At 39.9% G+C, this 21,511-nt stretch overlaps 2 protein-coding genes across 18 annotated transcripts in view; one reads left to right on the top strand and one right to left on the bottom strand.

Annotated features, from left to right (window-relative positions):
* Positions 1–5,442, bottom strand: part of CASP3 (caspase 3) — a 12,705-nt gene extending 7,263 nt beyond the window's left edge. For 2 of the 3 annotated variants that reach the window (XM_085578750.1, XM_021543375.4), the window contains exons 1-2: positions 5,328–5,442; positions 168–304 (exon numbers count right to left, since the gene is read on the bottom strand). The gene's annotated coding sequence lies outside the window, so the exon portion shown is untranslated. Of the gene's footprint in view, positions 1–167; positions 305–4,618 lie in introns of all 3 variants that reach the window. The other variant, XM_085578751.1, reaches the window with a different exon arrangement.
* On the top strand, positions 5,433–21,511 carry PRIMPOL (primase and DNA directed polymerase). Of its 15 annotated transcripts, none has more exons than XM_077782888.2 (14): positions 5,433–5,492; positions 7,812–7,882; positions 9,071–9,255; positions 10,303–10,394; positions 11,354–11,495; positions 12,935–13,082; positions 14,373–14,657; positions 16,319–16,481; positions 17,687–17,781; positions 18,200–18,286; positions 18,371–18,479; positions 19,658–19,740; positions 19,819–19,865; positions 20,833–21,511. In XM_077782888.2, the coding sequence occupies exons 2-14, from the start codon at positions 7,864–7,866 to the stop codon at positions 21,133–21,135; spliced, it is 1,758 nt and encodes a 585-aa protein (XP_077639014.2). In that variant the 5' UTR covers positions 5,433–5,492; positions 7,812–7,863; the 3' UTR covers positions 21,136–21,511. The 15 variants fall into 15 exon arrangements, with proteins under 15 accessions (XP_077639014.2, XP_085434865.1, XP_085434870.1 ...); XM_085578739.1 differs by having other exon boundaries at positions 5,459–5,492; positions 9,074–9,255; XM_021542787.3 differs by lacking the exon at positions 5,433–5,492 and adding an exon at positions 5,526–5,695 and having other exon boundaries at positions 9,074–9,255.

Here is a 21,511-nt window from a genome sequence, read left to right as displayed (position 1 = left end):
TGCCATCTTACATCATGATATTATTATTATCAGCTTTGTATCTCTACTCTTGTTAGTACAACACAAACACCCATTTTTGTGGTAACAATTACTGATGCATCAGAAACACTAATTTGGTTATGTATAACCTTCTTTCTTAACTTCATTCCAGGAAGACATTTACTTACATTTTTAGTGGCTTCAAAAGATCTTCAATTTTACTCGGAATATTATTTCAGAGCACTGATGTAATTAAATCTTCTTCTTCACCAAATTATTCCTGACTTGACAACTGTATTATGTAATGCAGCAAACAGCAATTTTCCTGAAAATCAAATTTTTATTTTAGAAATTTACTTTAAAGGCAGTATCATAAGGTTGGAACTAAATCTACAATGCTGAACTTGACTGCCTAGCATCTTGATCTGTATTCATTCATCTAAACTCCGAAGCCTAATTCATTAAAAGTACCTTGTGGGAAAAAAAAAGGCAAGCAACTCCCAAGGGCAATTCAAGTACCTCTGACTGTGGCATGACAGTGATCCAACCCTATGCCCTAGGGAGCAGGGAACATTAGCACTGCCAGCAAAGTCTAGTCTACAGTGACAACTGGTGTGTGCACCCAACCCTAACTGAAGAGCAGAGCTTCTGATCCCCAGCAACTGGAAAGAACAGCTTTTATTGACAAGGAAGTTCTGCTCCAGCACAGTCCAGCTTAAGGAGTTTCTATGCCTTTTCAGCCATCCCTATTACAAAATCTTTGGGTTTGGCTCTCAGCTTTCCCGAGCTCTCAGCCTGAGCAAAATTTGTAGGAAAACATCCAAGCAGACTGACCTACCATTCTGGTGCCACTCATACTCTCCCTTCTGGAGAAGAACTAGGTGCATGAGCTCAACCCAAACCCTTCAGTGTGGCTGGGATTCATAAGAGAGACAGGGAAATGGTTAACTTCCTTCATCTGTTCATCTTCTTCTTCATCTGTTCTGTTCTCAATAGTAATAAACAGCCACACGATATAAAAAAGCACAGCATCATGTGCCAACTCTATTATCAAAACCAACTAGCAGGTGCACTGACAGCAATGTAGCCATGTCAGCACAGAAATCAACTTCTGCTAAACCCCAAGTGCTCATCCCAGCTGCTTGGCCCTGTGAAGTTCTGCAGTGCCTGTGCTCCAAGTCCATGAAGGAGAGAGTGTAAACTAGTAAATATGTGCCTCCATAAGCTGTGGCCAGCTCCTGTATATCAGATGAGCCACCTACCAAGAGCTACTTGAAGAAAGACTCAGCCGAAGCACAGGGAAAGCTAGAGCTCTCTGGCTAACAGATGAACGCTTGGAATCTCGAGGGAGGGAAGTGGCTTATTAGGCTCTCCCAGGTTCACATCAGGTGTGTTATGAACAAAACAGCCTGGCTGGGACACTTGGCTCAAACTAAGTACTGACATTGAAATGTTAATTAGCCAATTGCTCCTGGGAATCACCTACAACCCCACCCACACTAGGACCGGGATGCAAAATAATCCAGAAATAATCCAGTGGAATCATGGTGGGGGGGGGGGTTGAGGATGAAAAACACCCCAAAATGAAAAAGAGGGGCACAGTGGAGGGGGCTGGATGGGTGTGCTGGTTGGGGAAAAGGGAACCCCATCCCTAGTCTGTGTTTGACCTGTCACCATAACCTGCAGAGGACCAGACTGGAGTGGGCTGTGGGAAGCAGGCACAAGGAATCAGACACTCTTCCTGGTGTCTTCAGGAGAGGGATAGCTGCTGCTGGATCTCGGCAGCAGGCTCTGCACATCCCCCCAGCCTTGGGCTACCAGTGTGCCAGGAGGAAAGGAGAGGACGGTCTGCTGGGACTGCAGATACAGACTGGACACCTCTGCACCTCCGGCTACCAGCGTGCCTCGGAGACTCCAGGGACAGACTGTCACCTTCTCACCCTTCGGCTACCGGAAAAGCTACAACACCCCCCTGCCGAGCTGACTTTTTAATAAAGAGCTGAACACTAATAAAGGCATAGACCCTGTCCATTTCAAGGTGCTCCAACCAAACTGCTGAACAGCAGCAGCCTTAACTAAGCAAACTGCAGACCCCTGCGAGCACTGAATGCTGCTTACAACGTAAATGTAAAGGCACGATGCAAACACTAAGAGAGATCTCCAACATTTAAGTGACCTTAAAATAAAACTTATCTCCTTGACCCTTTAGCAACCTTCAATTTTAAAGCTGTAAAACTGCTGTTCTTGATCCAGCATCAAAGAAACAATGAAACTGGAAGAAGTAGCTAGCAAAACCTACAATTCCAATCAATTATATTAGTTTCTTTCTGAAAAATTTAAATCACAACTTGTATCATAAAAATACTTCTTACTCTGCAAGCCTAGTTCAGAGTCTACAGTTAGAGTTGTTCAGTGAAGTGTTAGAGCTTCCTGCACTCTACTTCATCACAACTAGAGCTTGTCTCAGAGACTTTACAGAAGCTATAGGGATTATCTAGAAAAACTGGTTATAACACGTTAAGTATTTGAAATGTGCATAGTTTCTCTTCAGAACAGAATCCATAACTTACTTTTAATATCCATCAGTTCCTGAGCACCCTCAGGCACCAGGTCACCTGCACTTCTTTAAAGAACAAAAGACACCCTAGGCACTCAAATGCGTGCCTGAATCAGCAGGGCATTTTGTGCTCTGAAGCAGGGTCACAGCAATGCTCTCTGGAGGATGCTGCTGATTCTAACAGGCCAGTAAGAATTGCCTCATCTTGCTTTAGGTAATGCAGTGATGCCATGCATTTCCCTGTGGAGGATGATCTCATCCTGGTGAGGGGAGGTGTGGGGGGAAGAAATCATTGCAGTGCTTTAAAAATTTATTACAAATTTTTATGCTGCTCTTTGATATTTTCTCTGAAAGCTTAGGTAAAACGAGGTTTCAAGTGTAAGGAAATATAAACAAGTTATTAAAAAGAGCAATAGCATTTTTATAATCTAGCAAAATATATTCTGTAGATTTTAGGAAGCTTATTTTATAATAGTGAGTCTGAAAAAAAATACAATTAAAAAAAAACATGATACAGAGACAGCAAACATAAAGGTGATGCTACAATGATCTTTACATATACTAGGTAATAAGAAATAAAGTGTCTCAAAAAGGTTCAAAGCTATGTTCTGCAAGCTACCAAGAAATGACCAATTCATCTCTGTACAGCAATAAGAGCAAAAAGATTTTTTCCCCTACATAAATGTAGTTATTCCAATACTTTTCTTTTGACAGGAAAACAATAAATAAAACAACTTTTTACTCCATTGCAGCCTGGATTTACTTATTCCACCTGGACCTAATGAAAATTAATTCACATCATCATGTGTTACCACATGGTTACTTATGGTGGCCATAAAAACCATCAGTTTTTTCTTTTTAAAGCAATATTTCTTTGAAATGAGAACAACAGAAATGTGATAAAAATATATAGTGATAAAAATACCAAAGCTTCCGAGATGGGAGAAAGCAAATAACTAAACTGTCTTTAGTTACCAACTGGATCCTGAAATATGCAAACCACAGGAAACAACACATGTTCAGAATATATCTGTTGCTACAAAGCAATGAGTATAGCACTGCTCAAAACAGACATCAGCAATGTAAAACATCTTCTTAAAGATAGGAAAAGGGCAGTTTTCTACATCACATGAATGCAAGAGAAAATGTCAAGCATTTAAAGAAGGTATTTTTTGTAGACAAACATATACATGACATATCATGATACTAATGCAGACATGCAAATTAAAAATCTTCCCCTCTACAATGTATAATGCTAAACAATAATTATCTGACTAATAAGAGAAGGAAGATACAGAAGCAGACTATATGAAAAAACAAAAAACATCTGAAATACAGCATTACATTTTCTGTGAGACACTATCCCCCTGCTAAATACTGCTACCAAAGATGGAAGCAGGCCCATACTGAGACAGCTTTTCCCATTGCTTCTGGTCTGGATGTAGTTGCTGGAAAGTCCTGACACTGGGCCAGCATTCTGATCTTCCACAACAAACAGACTTTTAGGTACTCAGCATGAAGCTGTAAAATCAGCTGAAATTACTCCAAGTGTAGAAGGACCTTGGAGTTATTAATTTACCTGTAGCTATTAATCACATCTATATATATATATATAATCACACTGCTATAAGCAACAGCCATATCAGCTCCTTAACATGAAGGGCACGGTGTGCTAGTTTGAAACCTACCCCCTGGCAAGCAGATACCTGAAGGAAAGAGCTCTGAGTTACAGAGTAAAAGACAGACAGACGATAGATGGCCAGCCCTATCCTTCAGCCCAGCAGGGAACAGGCAGGACACAACACACGTCGGGCAGGGCGTGTTGCCTGCTACCAAAAGTTAGCCACAGTGCCTGCCAGGACCCCAGGCATGCTTTTCGTCAGTACAGACGAGGTTTATTTAACACGCTTTGTTTCGGAAGATCCAAATACAGCTTCTGACCCCGTGTTTCCGGTTAATGGTCCACCGAGTGGTCACCAGAGAGCAGCTCAGAATTACAGCGCCTTTTTTTTCCTCTTCTCTTTGCCCTCTGTTTCTACAGCGTCCCCACAAAGACAGGCTGAAAGGGAACAAACTCGCTACCTTAAGCTTCTGGAAAGCTACCACCGGAGGCCTGGGCTCTGCCCCCGGGCAGGGGAAGCGGCGGGGGCTGAGATGGAGCCGCGGGCGCTGGGATGGAGCCGCGGGCGCTGGGATGGAGCCGCGGGCGCTGGGATGGGCATGGCAGGCGCTGGGATGGGCATGGCAGGCGCTGGGATGGAGCCGCGGGGCTGGGATGGCACCGCGGGCGCTGGGATGGGCACCGCGGGCGCTGGGATGGCGCCGCGGGCGCTGGGATGGCGCCGCGGGCGCTGGGATGGGCACCGCGGGCGCTGGGATGGAGCCGCGGGCGCTGGGATGGGCACGGCGGGCGCTGGGATGGAGCCGCGGGCGCTGGGATGGAGCCGCGGGCGCTGGGATGGAGCCGCGGGCGCTCTCTCCCGCCTGGCCCGAGGGCCAGGCCGGGGCTCACCCGCCCCAGCACCGCCCGAGCGCCGGGCCTGCGGGGCCGGGAGCCCCGCGGGCAGACGGGGGAACGGCGCGCTCAGCCGGGCCCGCCCCGGCCAAACGCGGCTCCCCTCCTGCTCCCCGCTGCCGACTTCCTCCGGGAGAAATGCTGGCGGCCACACGGACCTGGAGAGCCACAGCTTGGTCCACCCCCACCCCCACGGCTTTGTTCGGCTCCGCCGCCGCGCCCGCATCCCGGCACCGCCGCTTCCCGGCACCAATGCCCCTCACCGGCTTCACTCACCGGCTGCTCGCTGCGCTCTGAGCCGCGTTTTCCCGAGCCCCGCTCAGCCGAGCGCTGCCCCGAGCACAGAAAGCCCCGCCGCCGCCGCCCGGCCCGCCGGCGCCGCGCTGGCCCCGCCCCGCGCTGGGCGGGCGGCGCGCACCGGCGGCGGCGGCGGCGCGGGCCGTGAGTCGGGCCGGGGAAGCGGCGCGGGCCCGGCGGGCTCGGCGGGCCCGGCGGGCTCTGCCGGCGGGAGGGAGACGTGCGAGGCCGCGCTGGGGAGGCACGGGGTGGCTGCTCTGCTCTGCTCTGCTCTGCTCTGCTCTGCTGGCAGAGCTCGCGGGGCCGGGCCCTGTGGCGGAGCCACCGCGCTCGGAGCGCTGAGCCGGGTACGGCTGTCCTTGCTGCTCTTGGGTGTGAACGATGCGCTGTTGCTTGAGTTCCTCTGCCTGCTGAAACAAATGTAGCGTTCTAGTATATTACACCATGTTGGTGCGGCCTCATATTAAATGCTGTGTGCAGTTCTGGGCACCCTGAGGATGGTGAAGGGCATTTCCTCGTTGGGAAACCATAGGAGGAGCAGCTGAGGTCACTTAGTCTGTTCAGCCTGGAGAAGGGGAGGCTACGGGGAGACCTCATTGTGGTCTTCAGCATCCTTGTGAGCAGGCACTGATCCTTCTCTGTGGTGACCAGTGACAGGACCCGAGGGAACAGCCTGAAGATGTGTGAAGGGAGGTTGAGGTTGGATAATAGGAAAAGGTACATCACCCATAGGGTGGTTGGGCAATGGAACAGGCTCCCAGGGAAGTGGTCACAGCACCAACTGTGACAGAGTTCAAGGAGCATTTTGACAACATTCTCAGGTACATGGTGTGACTGTTGGCGGTGGCAACTCAGACTGTTCTGTGATTCTGACAGAATGGTGGTTTGTAAAGGAAATGGCCATCTAGAGCAATCTGTGGGGACAATAACTAAATAAGCAGCCCCCCCTCTTGACCTCAGTGAGCGAGATCCCCATGGATGAGCTGGCTTGTACCATGGCAGTACCTTCCCTTGGACAGGGTTTTCACCCACCTGCGTGGTGGCTGTCCCTGGCTGCCCACAGACCTGCCTCGCAGAACAACAGCGCTCTGACGCTGAGGCCTGATTTTGGCTTCATCAACTTTCACGTCAGTTAGTTTCATATCTGTACACTGACCTTCAGTATCAGAAGTCAGATAACATTAGAAGCTATGTATTCCAGCTTCTGATAACAGGTACTAACCTACTTTTTCAGGTCTTATCACCAGGTCTGATCTACTGAGTTTTGCACTTGCAATCTTAATTTGAGGAACAGGTTGTCCAGAGGAGTTGTGGAGTCTTCCCCACTGGAAATACTCAGGAACTGACTGGACACAATCCTGTGCCATGTGCTCTAGGATGACCCCGCTTGAGCAGGGAAGTTGGACCAGATGACCCATTGTAGTCCCTTCCAACCTGAGCCATCCTGTGATTCTGTAAATGTAGAGGCCACTTCCTCTATTAGGAGGGCAAGATGAACATTTGTTATTGGGAAGATGAGTAGCGTTTGTTAATGTGACATTCATCAGATGAATGTAAGGATAGCTAATTTTCACTAATGTTAAGGAATTTAATGTGTTCTTCTAAGGCTGAATCGGTAGCTGGGAGAAAATCTCATGGATTTATTTGTGTCAAGGACCATGAACTCTGCCATAGAACTATGTTGCATGGTACACACCAGCCAGGAAACAAGTGTAATGTTATTTTGAGTAGCAGTTGATTTGCATGTCTCAGCTGCAGGTGTGTGTAATACGTTTTGCTGTTATAAGAAGTAAAGGGAGAATAGTCTTCCATAAAATAGAGAAAATTAAACAGCAAGTTCTTTAAATCATTGCTCAGGAGACATTTTTTCCAGGCTCTTCATGCAGTCATCCTGCTGAGTCAATAACACTGAAGTCCAAACATGTTTGTGACAAGATTTCTTTCAGTCAAGTCAAACAAAAATAAGTACTGCCCTTACTTCTGGTGGGACATAAGAGAGGAAGATGAAGTGAGAATTTCCCAGTGAACTCAGAAGGCTGATCTGTGTTAACTGTATGTGCTCTAAGTAGATGTGTTGTGTTATAGCTCACACAGGAATTGAAATTGCCTTGAAAAGACTTGACATGTTGGACTCTTGAGATATCGAGTGTTTGGACTGCAAGAACCATGATAGTTTCAGTTGAAAGTAAGGGTCATCACTCTTCTCCCAGGTTCAGGTCCTCCCAGCTGTGTTTCTGCAAAAATACGGCCTAATGTAACTAGAAAGTTTAAAATTAATAAAGAATTATGGGGCTTCTCCTTTGCTTTCATTTTTAATGGTCACTTTGTGGGAAAATGCTGATGTAGGGATTTCTTTTGCACCTAGTTAATTTACAGCCAGCAGCGCCAAAATGAAACTGAAAGTTTTGTTAGCACTTCTGAGAAATTCTGATTGCTATCTATAATCTAACTTTTAATTCCCAGAGAAGAAACTAAGAGCATAGAAAAGGAGTGAAGAAAATGCACAGGTCAGAAGATGGACAAGGGGGATAGAGGTAATATGTTTGACCCCTGTTACAGAAAAAACATTCTGTTACTTAGACTTCATTCAGGCACTGACTATCAAGACATTGGCAGGCTTCAACAGTGGGCAGAAATGTAACTGTTCCAGGAAGATTTGCTATGGAAAACCTGGAGGGGGAAATGAGAGGATCTAAAATTTGGGCTTCAGGGCTCCACAAGAATATTTAAATACTTAAATTTGCCTTGTGGATCCAGCTTGTTAAAGGTTTGAATACCTTTGAGTACACTCAGTTTCATTTTTATCTTTCACTGCAGCCCAGGAGCTGTTAGAAGAATGAAGTGGTTATGCTGGGCAGAACAAGAAGATTCCCCTTTGTGTTTGTTACTTCTTGCCTCTCTTCCTCTGTTTCACAGTTTCCTGGCCGTGCTTTTTACTGATTTCCTGGTGTTCCACTTACAGATAGTTGTACATATATGTGTTTATGCTTTACTACATTACTCTGCATCATTTGGATTACTTTATGGGACTAGAAACTTAAAGGTTGCAAGATAGCAAGAGTTACTGCATGGCTCTATTTCTTGAAAAGAGATAAGATTGCTGCTGTAAGGTTGTGAAAAGTACATGAGCTTTTAAAGCAGGTGAAAGTATGAGTGATCAATAGCAAAGGCCAGCATGGAGAATGGAACTCTCATTTTGGATTTCGTTTCTTATACTTTAAGATACAGAGCTCAGAGCTAAAGTCACTGAAGTCTTAACTCCTCCTATGAACTCAAATATTATACTACCCATAGAAATGATCTCATTTGTCTCCCCAACCATAAAGGAAAAATATTTTTTTACTTTTAGTATTATTTTACTCCTTACTAATGTTATGTGCCTAGTCAATAGTTTGTATACTTTCTGAGGAGTGTAATACCATTCTGTAGACCGAAATGAAAATTCCTAGGCCTTCTTTCACTGTCTTTATTCTGTTGTTTATCTTTGATAAGTGTTAATATGAAGCTTTTGTACTCCCAAAACAGTGTAGAGACATTTAATATTAAAATGAGTATCATAGCAAGGTTAGGTGTTGATTTGGAACATTGGCTACTCCCAGTTAATTAATAAATTACATTCAACAAAATCAGAATCAAAAGCAGTGAGGAGTACAGGATAGATTGAAATTAAAATTGCCTTGCAAACAGATTGATACTGATTTGACTATCTGTAATTGCTTTAGAAGAAATGAAGAGAAAATGGCAAGAAAGACTGAAGAAGGTGGAAGAACTAGCATCTCACTATGAAAGAAATCCTCTTCCTACAGTTTATAGACCAAGACTGTCCAAACCCTCTATGCCATCCTCTGTTTGGAAAATATTTTCACGACAGGCTGAAGCTTTTTCTTATGTAAAAACCTGCCAAGAGGTATATTACGTGTTAGGTGAATGTCTCTACTCTTTATATACTTTCAAGATTGAACATCATTTAAAATTGCTGTTGGGAATGAAATCTTTATCAGTTTACAAGATCTTTTTATTCCCAATCCTGAAAGAGCAAGTTTTGGTTTTTTTTGTCTTTGTAGGTCATGTTGCACTGGAAGTATCTCTAAGAAGTACTAGTTCTGTTCTAACATACAAGTTGATATGTGGTGTTGACTTTGAACAGTAAAAGTGCTTTTTGGGAACATTGTAGTGATAAATTTGTTCCTCCTCAAGATGAACAAGCTGTCAGGGTGGGCAGGAGAATGGGAAGGTAGTGAGAATGAGTAGGAAGAAAGAGGAGGAAAAATTGATAAGAAAAAGAGATAAAGAAGAGGCAGAGACTAAATAAAAACAATACAACTCTCCAATGGCATCTGAGTAGCAAGTTCAGATGATTAGACGTGATTAGCCAAATAAAAATTGTTTGAAAGGTATCCTCTGTTTTCAGTTTAACACTTTTTAAATTGATTGCTCTTTTAAAAGAAAGTATTGTGTTTTTCTCCATACCTGTTTCAGGTATTTAAGTAATCCTAACAGCCTCTTTTCCAAAATGGGTTCTCACTGGCTTGGCAGTAGGTTTTTTTCTATTTTCTTATCAGATTTCTATTTTTGGATCTAAACAACATAATGTCTGAAGAATATTTGCCCATAAAGCTTATACTGCCATCATGTCCATGAGGCTGCTTCTTTCAGGACATTGTTCCTCCTCCCTTTAGATGCACTTGATATTGATCAGAAAAAAACAAGAGTTCAAAGAGAAAACCGTTTACATTACTGCATAGCAAAGAAGAGCTTCACAGTTTTACCTGTGTAAATGAAATTAGAATTATGTTCAAAATTAAAACTAGATGCTACTGAGTGTGGAAAAGTATCTGTTTATAGTTCTCTAGTATTTACTAACCTTTAACTGATGCCAAGCAGGAACTTATATAGATTTAAACTGGTTTTTAAAATAAAATGAAAAAAAATTTCCATGTTTTTATTTAAAAAGGATGTTCATGTGTTTGCTTTGGAAAAGAACACACAGACTGGACAGAGGTTTTACCTTGTGACAACGTATGAAGAGCTTTGGTTTTATTACACGTGAGTATTTGAGAAGGTGCCATGTGTGTTAGTAGAAGTTAGTGGTATACTGGATATCACAGCTAGTAAGAGCTATCACTGGATAGGCATTCCCAGAAGCCATCTGCTGCTCTGAGTAGCACAGAGCTGTAATGGGTTACCTGAGGTTTTATCTTGGCAATGGGAAAAATCTTCATGAGGACAAAACAATATATTCTATAGTGAGTTTCAACTAACTTTTGAGTAGCAGGTTGCCATTATTTCCTGTGAATTAAGTACTCTGTCTACTGAACTGAAATTTATTAACAGAAGATTTGCTTTTGCTGTCAGCTTTCCTCAGGGGATCATACCAACACATGACAAAAACATACTTTTCTGACTAGTCATACACCAGTTTCAGTGGGCATTAATGCAGATGTCTGGAAACTGATTTATGGGTTTGCATTTGCATGATGTAGTTCCAAGTATTGACAATTCAGTCATGTACTGAAGTTTTTCTCCCATTTGTTTCTTTTACAATAAAACATTTGGCTATGGAGTGAAAGAAATCTGAGTCAGTTTTTATATTTAAAGCCTGATCTTTTTGTGAAACTGACAATGAGATTATTTTTTTAATTTAGTTAGAAAAAAATCCATATTTTTGTGCTAAAGACATATAAGTGATGACTTAAGTTTTTTACTGTAGTTTTCATAGTTCCTTGAATTCTCAACATTTCTGTATGTATTGTAAGACTGGGGGGTTGTGGAGAGGAGAGTACTCTACAAAATTAAAAGTCTAGGCCAGACAATCTTTGCTAATACTTGATGCTAATGTTAGTTACAATTTTTTCCAAGCATTATAGTGCTACTACATTTTAAAAATATGGATGGTTGATTGCAGAATGAAATATATGGGATCCTTGTTTGCAACTGATAAGCCTGTTTATCATGCACATAATGTTTATCATGAGAGGTTGTGATTTGTTTTTGTTTCTCCTTAGCCAAGGTTGTAAAACAAGTCTTATGCATTGCTATGAAGTAATTCCTGAAAAAGAACCTTGCAAGCTTTATTTTGATTTGGAGTTTTACAAACCAGCAAATCCTGATGCAGATGGCAAGAGTATGGTCATGAAGTTAATTGAGGTAAACTGGAGCAAAGTCATGCTGTGGATAAATATGAATTTGTTGTTAATTTAATATGAAACCAAAGTATTTACTACTTTATATTGATAGTAAAATTAAAATAATTGCAAAACCAGTGTATATTTTTAATTAAGTAAAAATATATTTTAATTAAAGCAAGGGCTTAGTCTAAGTGAGACAAAAAAATTAATTGAAAGACAAAAATAAAGAATGATGGCTGTTGGACTGTTTTTATTGGTGGTAGGTTTACTGACATGGTAGGTTTGCTTTTGAAGATTGTGTTATGTGCTCTGCCACTTCAAAGCTGTAAAACTGGAGGAATGTTTAGGTACTCTTTAAAGTAGCATCAATAAAAGTTCCATTCATATGTTCCTTAGTTCATTCCCTTTGCCTAATGGTGCAGTTGTGTATCAAAGCTTAGATTAATCTCTCCTGAAAGTTTCTTTAGATGACAGTTCATTATAATTTAGTTAAATGATGATGTAGAGAGCATCATGTGACTGCATTTACCAATTTGGTACTTAAAATTAAATACCTTTACTAATTATCTATTTTATTAAATAGTGCAGTTTCTATTTTATTGCATTTTTTTTTGTAAATTAGCTCTCTGCAAGTTCAATATGGCGTTCATATGTTTTTAGAAGAATATCTTCTGTTTTAATAAGATCTCATTGTCTGTTTGTGAGACTTCTGTCACCTACATGTCTCTAGCTAGAAGTGAACAAAAGTAAAAGATTATTGATGTAATTCCTTCATAAAGAGCCCTTAATTGATACAGCATCTGGAGGGGTTTATCCATTGTGAATCAACTCTGAAATACAGAGACTCCTCAGGTTAAGAAAAGGATTTTGGATTTGCTGGGTGGGGAATCTGAGCTGCTAAAACCCAAAGCTTCCAGATCATTAGGTTCTGAGTCCCAGTCCTAAACATGAGTAATCACTAACTTGGTTTATGAAAGGTTTTTTACGAGCTAATTTAGAGTGAAATCTGTTTTCTGCTTTGCTATTGTTCATTGGGCCGTACCAATGAATTAGCGAAATCATAACAGTGAATTTGCTCACCAGTCCTTTATGTCATGACAGCCTCTATCTTCCACTCCTGGTGAGTCTACATTGCAAACATTGTCACTGTGGGTGGGAACTGCTTTGTGGCAGAAAACAACCTGCAGGGTAAAGCCTCCTAACCAGACTTTGACCTGAGAAACTGAAAGTCTTCTCAGCTTATCACTGTTAGCTAAGTGACTTGTGTATTTAAGGAAATAAAGTCTATTAAGTCAAACTTGGTTAAAACTTGATATGAATTAGTTTGAATTAAATTATTTGTATGCTCAAAATGAGGGAAAAAAAGACCTTGAGAAAAATGTAGAATCTGAATTTGTGTTAGGTTTTATAGATACAACTACTAGAGTAAAACAACATAATTAATGTGTATAATTTCAGCTTGTCAGCCAAAAATTAGAAGAATTTTATGATGTAAATTGTTCATCAGAAGATGTCTTGAACTTGGATTCCAGTACTGAGGAAAAATTTAGTCGGCACTTAATATTTCTACCCGAAAAGACTGTATTTAAGGATAACACTCATATTGGTAAGTGTGTTCTTTTCTCTTACACCTAGAAATAAAAAGTGAAGTTTTGACTTTATACAGTGCCATCTTCCATATGAGTATTTATTTTAATGGAGTTATATGTGGAAACAAATATGTATTCCCAGCATAAACATAATTACTATTTCATTAAGCCTCATTTTTTCTCATCCTCTACCTTCTTTTCCAATAATTAGCATGTGTGTTTGCAAAAATGTAATTTTTGTGCCTGTATGTTTTATTTACAAAAATAATGATTTCTATGAAACTGGCAAGTCTATGACTCCTTAATTTTCAGATTAATGTCACTCTAAACAATTAAAGCTGCTGGTTTTTGCTCAAAATGCAGTTAATTTCTGTTCAGCACATTGTCAGAAAGGCAGGACAAAGATGATTTCAAGCCACCTGTGCATAGACATGCTTAAGAGAAAGCTGAAAGCAATTTAAATTGCAACCCCAACACAGAGAATTGCCAGTTTAGGGTTGTCTTGACTCATTTGTGTGTCCCAGTAGTCCTGTTATGAATTATGAAGATGATGATTTTGATGCTTGATATGCTGAGTCATTCCACTGATATGTAGCATGGGAGAAACAGTATTTCATATTCATTCATGTTCCCTGTGGAAGCTTCATCCAACAAGTGCAGAGGCATCCTTGCCAGTATTCCTTCCACTTTGTAGTTTTTTTCCCCACAATGCAATGTGCTGTATTTATTCTCTTTGCTTGCTTTACCCTAGCACTAATTTGGCCATGGTTTATATTTGTCTGTCTTTGGTTACCATCTAGCAGAGCCTGGAGGTCCAGTGGGAATTGAATTACAATACTGGGAGTTTGAAAAGTCATTACAAAATACTTTTGTAAAAGTAATTTGTTGTTTGAATAAGCTTTGGTCAAGCTCTTACATCAGTAAATACACCATGAAGCTGCAAGTAAACATTTAAATAATTCTGAAAGTGAAATTAGGGAAAGCAGTAGTGAGGGGGACAATCACAACCTTATTAAAATTCTAAATCTTAGCTTGTTAGTATTTAGGGTTGTTTTTTTTTTTTCTTAAAGACATCTAGTACAAATTCTTGTGAGGCATTGGTTTCTCAGTCACTGGCCAGAACAATTTTACACAGTGGGCTGGTCAAAAGATTTCTTTTTAAAAATCCAGATGGGCTAAAAATACCCCAAACTTCAACCACTTCCATCTTGGCTGTTTTGAAAACTGTTTGCACAGAAACTCTGTACGTTCTTTCTTGACTCATAAATGACGTCATCTGCTTCTGACCTTTTTTGGTTGTTTTTAAGGTAACTTTGTGAGAACCATTTTGCAGCCTGCCATAAGATTAATGGAGAGCAGGGCTGTTGTGATTCCAACAGAAGAAGCAGAGAATGTTTTCCAGTGTTCTGCAGGACCTGAATTAGATGGTTCTCTTACAAACCTCACAACTGTTAAAGATGATTCTAAAGATGGGCCAGCCATTGCTCATGAAACAAAGGCTATGGAAATGCCACACCAGGGAGAAAATTTGGATTTTTCCTTCCTAATAGTAAAGGATAAAGAAGGCAACAAGCAGCTTTTTGTGGATCTAGGCAAGTATAAGTGTTTTTAACCCCCTTTGGGATGCAACAAAGGTTAAGAATGAAATGTTCCTTAATCTTCAATTGCTGTTGTCCCTATGGTCTTTAAATGTATGCTGGAACTGTTATCATAAATGCTATACTTTTAAAGGAACCTTAACTTCATGGTCTATGGAACTTCTTATATTACTACATTTAATTATTTTGTTCTGAAGTTTAAAGTAATTCTTTCCACACAAGACTAACTTTTTTCTATCCTTAAGGCTTCAGTGCTCCAATTTGGATTGAAAAAGGATAGCATATACTGCATTTTTGTTATTTCAGTTGAATTAGAAGCTGCTTAATAAAGAAACAAGTCTTACAGGCATGGCTTTCTGTATTCTTCTACATGTATGAATTGAGCCTTTCCCTGTTTGGAATGGCAGCTGTTAGCTTTCAGTGATGGAATAATAGGAATTTTGGGTTAGGCACCTCATGGTCCAGCTGGGCATAGCCTGCTCAGGATATTAAAATGTTACAAATCTCCAGAAGCGTAACACCCATAGTGTTATGGGTAGAGTTTAAAAGTTCCGCCCTTTTTGGACTCCATATCTGTTTTTCCTTTTTTATTTTTTTTCTTTTTGCCTTATCTCAGGAAAATAAAAATAGCATGCTTTTGCATAGCACTGTGTTACATATTTCAGGACTTTACTTTGGGCTTTATCTTTGGACTCGTCTGAAGAACCCCCATTCCTTCAAATTTTTCTCATAATATTCAGGATCACTTTTATTGTGGGCCTCTTCAGTATGCCTGATCTACTGAAGTGTAATCCCAAAGTTGGCTACAGTAGGCTTTCCTGTTACTGAGTCAGAGGGGTTACTGTCACCTGCTGTTCAAAATTCTTAAAAGCATATTTGTGAATGGAATTTAAATCAAACAATCTGTTTCCCGTCTCACTTTTTAAGAATTTGATGTTAGTTTCCCATAATTAACCATCCATCCTCAATATTTATGTTATACACATTACCTCAAAATTGGAAAGCTAAAGTCAAAAATGCTGAACTCCTGAACTATATCATGAGGCTGCAGTGACAGAAAGCTTTGTGTTCTTGTATGAGCTCCGTAAGTGCTTCTCTATTCATGAAAGTCAAATGCAACCTGCAAATAAAACTCACTTTCTCAATCAATCATTAGATAGATTATGCAATGTTAAGATACCTGATCATTGTTTTGCTGTTTGAGATTGGAATTAAGCTTTCCTGATACACACCTCAGACAAGTTATGAAGCAATCCACAGAAAACAGAAGGTTTGATTAAGTTCTTTCTGGTTAAAATAATTGTGCAGGTTTTTGGGCTCAGTTGTATTTCACAAGGTTATTGTGAAAGAACCAATTCCTTGTATTGAAGGGAAACTTCTAACAATTATGTCAGAATGATTAAAATGCCTATGTAGAGGTGTTGAGCATTTTTCTTAATTATTCTGTTAACATAAAGCTGTACATGTGTGCATGATATTGCTTTGTTGCGTTTCTTTTATGGGCTGTGACCCAGTCAGTAACAGACTTTGTCCATTCATCAGACTCTTAGCTGGACCTAAGGAAAATTGTTTAATTTACAAGTGCTCAGTATCTTAGTTCCAGCTCAGTATCGTAGCCAGCACTGCCCTGTTAAGAAATATCTGTTTCCCTACAGGAGTTTATACAAAGAATAGAAATTTCCGGATGTATAAGTCATCAAAAGCAGGAAAAAATGTGATTCTGAAGATAGCAGAGGATAATAAGTTTGTTCCCAACTGTGAAAAGAGTGTTTCCTTGGAAGAAGCATATTTTCTTTCCTCTCTAATCTGCAATGTTGGGTAATTACTTAATTCCAGTCAAATGTACAGTATTTTTAAATATCTATTTTAAAGATAATTCTCCTGTAGCAGTTACAAATAACTATTATGAATAAGCAATTATTCATTCAACATTGTTACAGTGTAATTCAGGAGTTCCTAGTAGAATTTCTTGGTTTGAAGAAAAAATTTCTTGGGAGTCTTGTTCTTTCATTAAACCTGCCTTCAAATGTGTTACAGCCTCTGAATTATGCCTCATTTCTCTATACACACTCAAAATGCCAAAACATAACCATTATTAAGTTTGGTTAGTTTCTGTGTAGTTCTGGAAGCAAAACTTAACAGATTTCTAGTCAGTTAAATGTAAGAAGTCTGAATAATTTTCAAAGTAGGGTAAGAAATACAAAGGGTTTCTCTCTGTGTTTTTTTGCATACCAGATTTCCCATTTGATGATACAGACCCCTCTGTAGGCTGGGTACTTGTACAGACAATAATCAAGTTCTCTATATCTAATCTAAACCTCTGATATGACATACCTTATCTTGAGAAGATCCTAATCATTTGCTGTAGCAAAAAGGTTAAAATAGGATTAATATTTTTATTGAAAGCATATTTTTGTTTACTTCAGGTTTTATGTCCTGAAATGTTTATTATTCTGAACTGATGCCAGTAAACCACACAGTGTATTCAGATCATAGACATCAGCTGAATCCACCATAAATATGGATGAGAAATTCTGCTGTGTTGAATTTAGACTTCTGTTATCATCTGGCTTCCAGTTAGCAATATAGCAAGGAAAAGCAGTTCATTGTAGAGAGAAAAAAAAAGAAAATTAAACCTTCCAAAGGGTATATTTGCATAAATACTACATCTAGAGCACATCCTGCTGTAGGAGTGTGGACCAGCAGCTGTTAAATGGGTGGGTCCTGAGACTTTGGCCAGGAACCAAATGTTGCTGTTGGGGAGGAGGAACCCCTGTCCTGTGGTGGGAATCAGGGAAACTGCCAAGGCCAGAAGGGAAAAGTGCTCCAGGAACAGGGAAAGGTGCACAGTGAATCATAGGCTGGTGAAGGTTGGCAGGGACCCCTGGAGGTCTCCTGGCCCACCCCTGCGCACAGGGCTGTGTCATGTTGTGCCACCCTGTGGGATGTTACAGGGAGTTATATTGTACTGTGTAATGCTGTAAGAATAATACTCTTTTCTTTGTATTCTCCCCTTTCTTTAGAGCAAGTGATGACATAAAAGTTCTATCATCTGGCTTTTCAGAGGAGAGAAAAATGTCTGCTTTTTTAAACAGCAAAACTACCAGAAGCAGCAGAGGTACCTCAAACCTTTTCTACTGCATAGAAAAAAAACCCCCAAACTTGCAATTCAGGTGTTCTGTGACTTGTACACCTGGTAATTTTTAGGAGGGCCCTTCATCAGCTGCCTTTCTGCAGGAGGCAGAATATATTTGCACTGAAGGATGCTCTGCAGCATCTGAATGCCACTGACCCTCCCCTCCTGTAACCACAGCTGTCTTGCTTTGTCCCAGCTCCCTCTGCACCTTGGGGGTGGGGGTGGCACTTTAAAGATCTACAAGAAAGTAACAGTGGCTTTATCCCTGCTTTTATTTAAGAGTGTGATGTGATTCCTGTACATTTTCTGCCTATGGTCTATATAAAGTGTAAGTGTTACAATGGCATATTACAGTGGCAAACCCTCTAACAGTGTATGTTTGTGACCTTTGGTTTAACAGATCCCATGGAAGGTTACCAGGGTTCACCATATCCAGAAATTGATAATTTTGTTCATTCTTTGGTTAATAAAGATGGACTACAAGGAGGTAAAGAGACCACCTTACTGTTTACAAATGAGTCTTCTGCAGCACTATTTCAAAAGAATTTAAATAATTTTTTTTTTTCCTCAGGGATACGACAGTGGAGTTACTTCTCTCTCAAAGAACTACTTATTTATGATATTTATGGTTACCGTTGGTGTGAAAATATTGGAAGAGCTCACAAAAGTAACAATATAATGTATGTTCTTTAACTATTCCGTTTGAAACAGCTTTAGTTATTTTCCTGTTCAACTGATATTCTCTAGAAATGCTGAAAAAACTGTTATGGATAGAATCAGCAACTGTTCCAGTTTTTACTGCCTTGCTATGTGGTGATACAATGTTTTAATCACAAAAAAAAGCCCACAAAACCAAAGAAACACTTTATCCCCTCCGCAAGTTTACTTTGTGATAACTGGACTTTTATTTCTAATAATTCTATGAAGTAATCTTCACGATATTTAAAATATGGGCCCAAAGATGCTAAAATAAAAGTCAAAGTATGTTAAAGCTATTAAACAGTACTATGTTTTGATACTTCCCAGCTAGGAAGCTGAAAAATAAGAAAGCAAGCAGACTGCTTTTAAACTAATTTACAGTGCTTCCTAAATTATATTCTTATGTTATTCAAATTACTCTGTCATTTTATAATAATTGCAAATTGCTATTTTAGAATGGTAATTCCTGCCACATGAATCAAGATGAGTTTTGTTAGTGACTCTACAAGGATTCAGACTTCCTATAGTTTTAGCAAAAAAATGATGGAAAGTCAGTTTTTTAGATTATATTAGAATTACAGTATATAATTAGTATAAATATTTAAACTTTAAAATAATTTTATGTAACATTTTAAACCACTGAAACATAAGGAATGCGTTCCTGAGAAACAAGTTCGCAATATAGCAAGGAAAAGCACCCCACAGCTGGATGAACTTGCTGTTTCTCAAGTGAATTACTTGAAGTTTGGTGTTTCTAAAGCACAGTTGAAAAAGCTGGGTGGCCTATTCAGTTGACAGAAAACAGTGATTTTATGTGGCTTTTATAATGAAATTATCTGTAACAGCAGCAGCAACAAAATCTTAAGTCCCATATAATAATCTTAATTTGATCACTTTCTCTTCCAAGCTTAATGTAATGAAATTGACTAAATTTACTTTCATATGTTAGTCTTAAAAATTTATTTCTTTAAACTTAAGAAGCCTGAAGTTTACTAAAAACTGTACAAAACAAGTTTGTAGTAAGTATGCCAAGAATATGAAAGCAATGTCCATAGCTGAAGACAAACAAAACCTGTTCATTTAGTATTAGAATTTCCTACCACATGAATTCACTTAATTTATGTACTGTTACTAAAAAACTAAATAATTTCATTCTTAGGATTCTCATAGATCTAAAGAATGAAGTCTGGTATCAAAAGTGTCATGATCCTGTCTGCAGAGAACAAAACTTCAAATCTCAAAGTATGTAGCCTGTGATCTCAGTTATACTTAATAAGTTTTGGAATGTTAACTTTAATTAATGTCTTATATTTGATTTAGGTTTTCCATTGCCACCTGGGATATGCCTCCCCTCTCTTTTCAAAGAGGTATGTTTTTGTCCTATTGAGACGTTTAAGTTCATGTGAGGCTCTGGAAGTCCATGGATAGTCCCACAAACATCCCAGTGTGCTGGGAGAGTGCCACACACTGTTACAGTGGTATAGGGATCCCCAGAGCAGCTGTGCTGGTGTGGTAGTTCCATATATTCATTTTTAAGTTCTCCAGCAATGCTAAGTTACTGGAATTGTCCAACTTCACCTGGAACTAAAGACTTTCTGTTCTGATGTGATCAGCAGTTCCCAATGTCTTAAGCCACAAGGCTGCTCCAGGTGCAGAACAGAAAAACTGCCCCAGTTTAGCTCTCCTGTGCATGCAAGGTAAAACAGAACTGGTTCTGGAACTCTTGAGTCAGTCAAAGTCAAATGTAAGTCAGCAACCCTCATTTCTGAAATTAATTTATCTCCATTTTAGTGTACTAAAGCAGCATGTTTCCCCAAACAAGCAGAATATTCAAACTGACCTGATACTGCACCTAGACTCTACACCCTGAACATACAAGTTTTTCCAGTGCTTAAGCAATAAGAATTGGTATATTTTTCAACTTTTAACTGTACAGCTCTAAATATCATACAGCAGAATGGCAAGTTAAGCTCTACTCAAGCAGCTCATCAATAGCTATTAGTTTTTTAGAAAGTGTCATTTAACTCTATTTTCAGGTCCTGACAATATATTTGAACAGACACTTAAGTTAGTCTTAACCTTGTATTATTTTATGAAGCTGTATTCAACAGGCTACGTGTAGGGTGCTAGGAAAACAGTGGATTTCTACTCCTATTAAAATAGGCTTCCACAGGTTATGTGGCTATATATGAATATGCTGGAAAATCTTGTAGTGTTGGCCAGCTTTCTGCAGTGTCCATTCTATGTGACAGCACAAACTTCAAACTTGCAGAGCAGTTGAAGGTATCAAGAGTTATTTGCATATGGAATAAGTGGTGTTCTTGTCTTTCAAAGGAAGAGTCCACACTAATGGATGACAGGGGGCACACAGAAGGAAAAGTAAATCCACATTCTAATGTGTCAGACTTGTCAAAAAGCTCAGTATTTCCAGAGAACAGCTGGTCTCAAGACTTCCAGTTGTCAGACAATGAGTGGGAAAACACAAGTGATGATGCCCGTTTCCTAGAAGCTGCTGAAGATGTGGAACTAGCTGAAGCTGCAGATGACAGTCTGAATTATGGCATGGAAGAAATCCCAGATGAAGTTCTTTTGGAAGCTCTAAGGAAAGAAGACCCCTACACTAAAGAAGGCAGCTAAGCACAGTTGGCTAGCAGTGAATGACACTTGTGTGTCGCATGCTGATGTGGAAGTTCCTGCAGGGTGGTTCACAAGCACCACTCCAGAGCTGTAAGACAAAGAATGGAGTGCCTGGATGAACTTCAACAGGCATGAGGGGATCATGGAAGATTACGTGGGGGCTGAAGAGACTAAAAAACTCTTTATGAATGCTGCTCCAAGCTTAGCACCTTTAATGATCTTTGCTGTACAATTTCTATTTTATCAGTTGTATGTCCAACTTTTATTGAGAAACCAACAATTTATGGACTTCTTATTTCCATAAATGATGTGAAATAATTTATTTCAAATGTAAATTTAATAAAAAGATTTGTTTATTCATCTTTGTTCAACCAGA

The sequence above is a fragment of the Lonchura striata genome, chromosome 4 (genome assembly GCF_050655825.1).
Source record: "Lonchura striata isolate lonStrDom1 chromosome 4, ASM5065582v1, whole genome shotgun sequence".
NCBI classification, from domain to species: Eukaryota; Metazoa; Chordata; class Aves; order Passeriformes; family Estrildidae; genus Lonchura; species Lonchura striata.
The sequence above is the reverse complement of the archived record's forward strand: the minus strand, read 5'-3'. Positions and strand labels throughout refer to the sequence as shown.

Coding starts and splice junctions, on each gene's coding strand:
- PRIMPOL (XM_077782888.2), top strand. Junction 10,395..11,353: donor GAGCTTTGGTTTTATTACAC/GTGAGTATTTGA, acceptor GTTTCTCCTTAG/CCAAGGTTGTAAAACAAGTC. Junction 16,482..17,686: donor TCTCTAATCTGCAATGTTGG/GTAATTACTTAA, acceptor CCCTTTCTTTAG/AGCAAGTGATGACATAAAAG.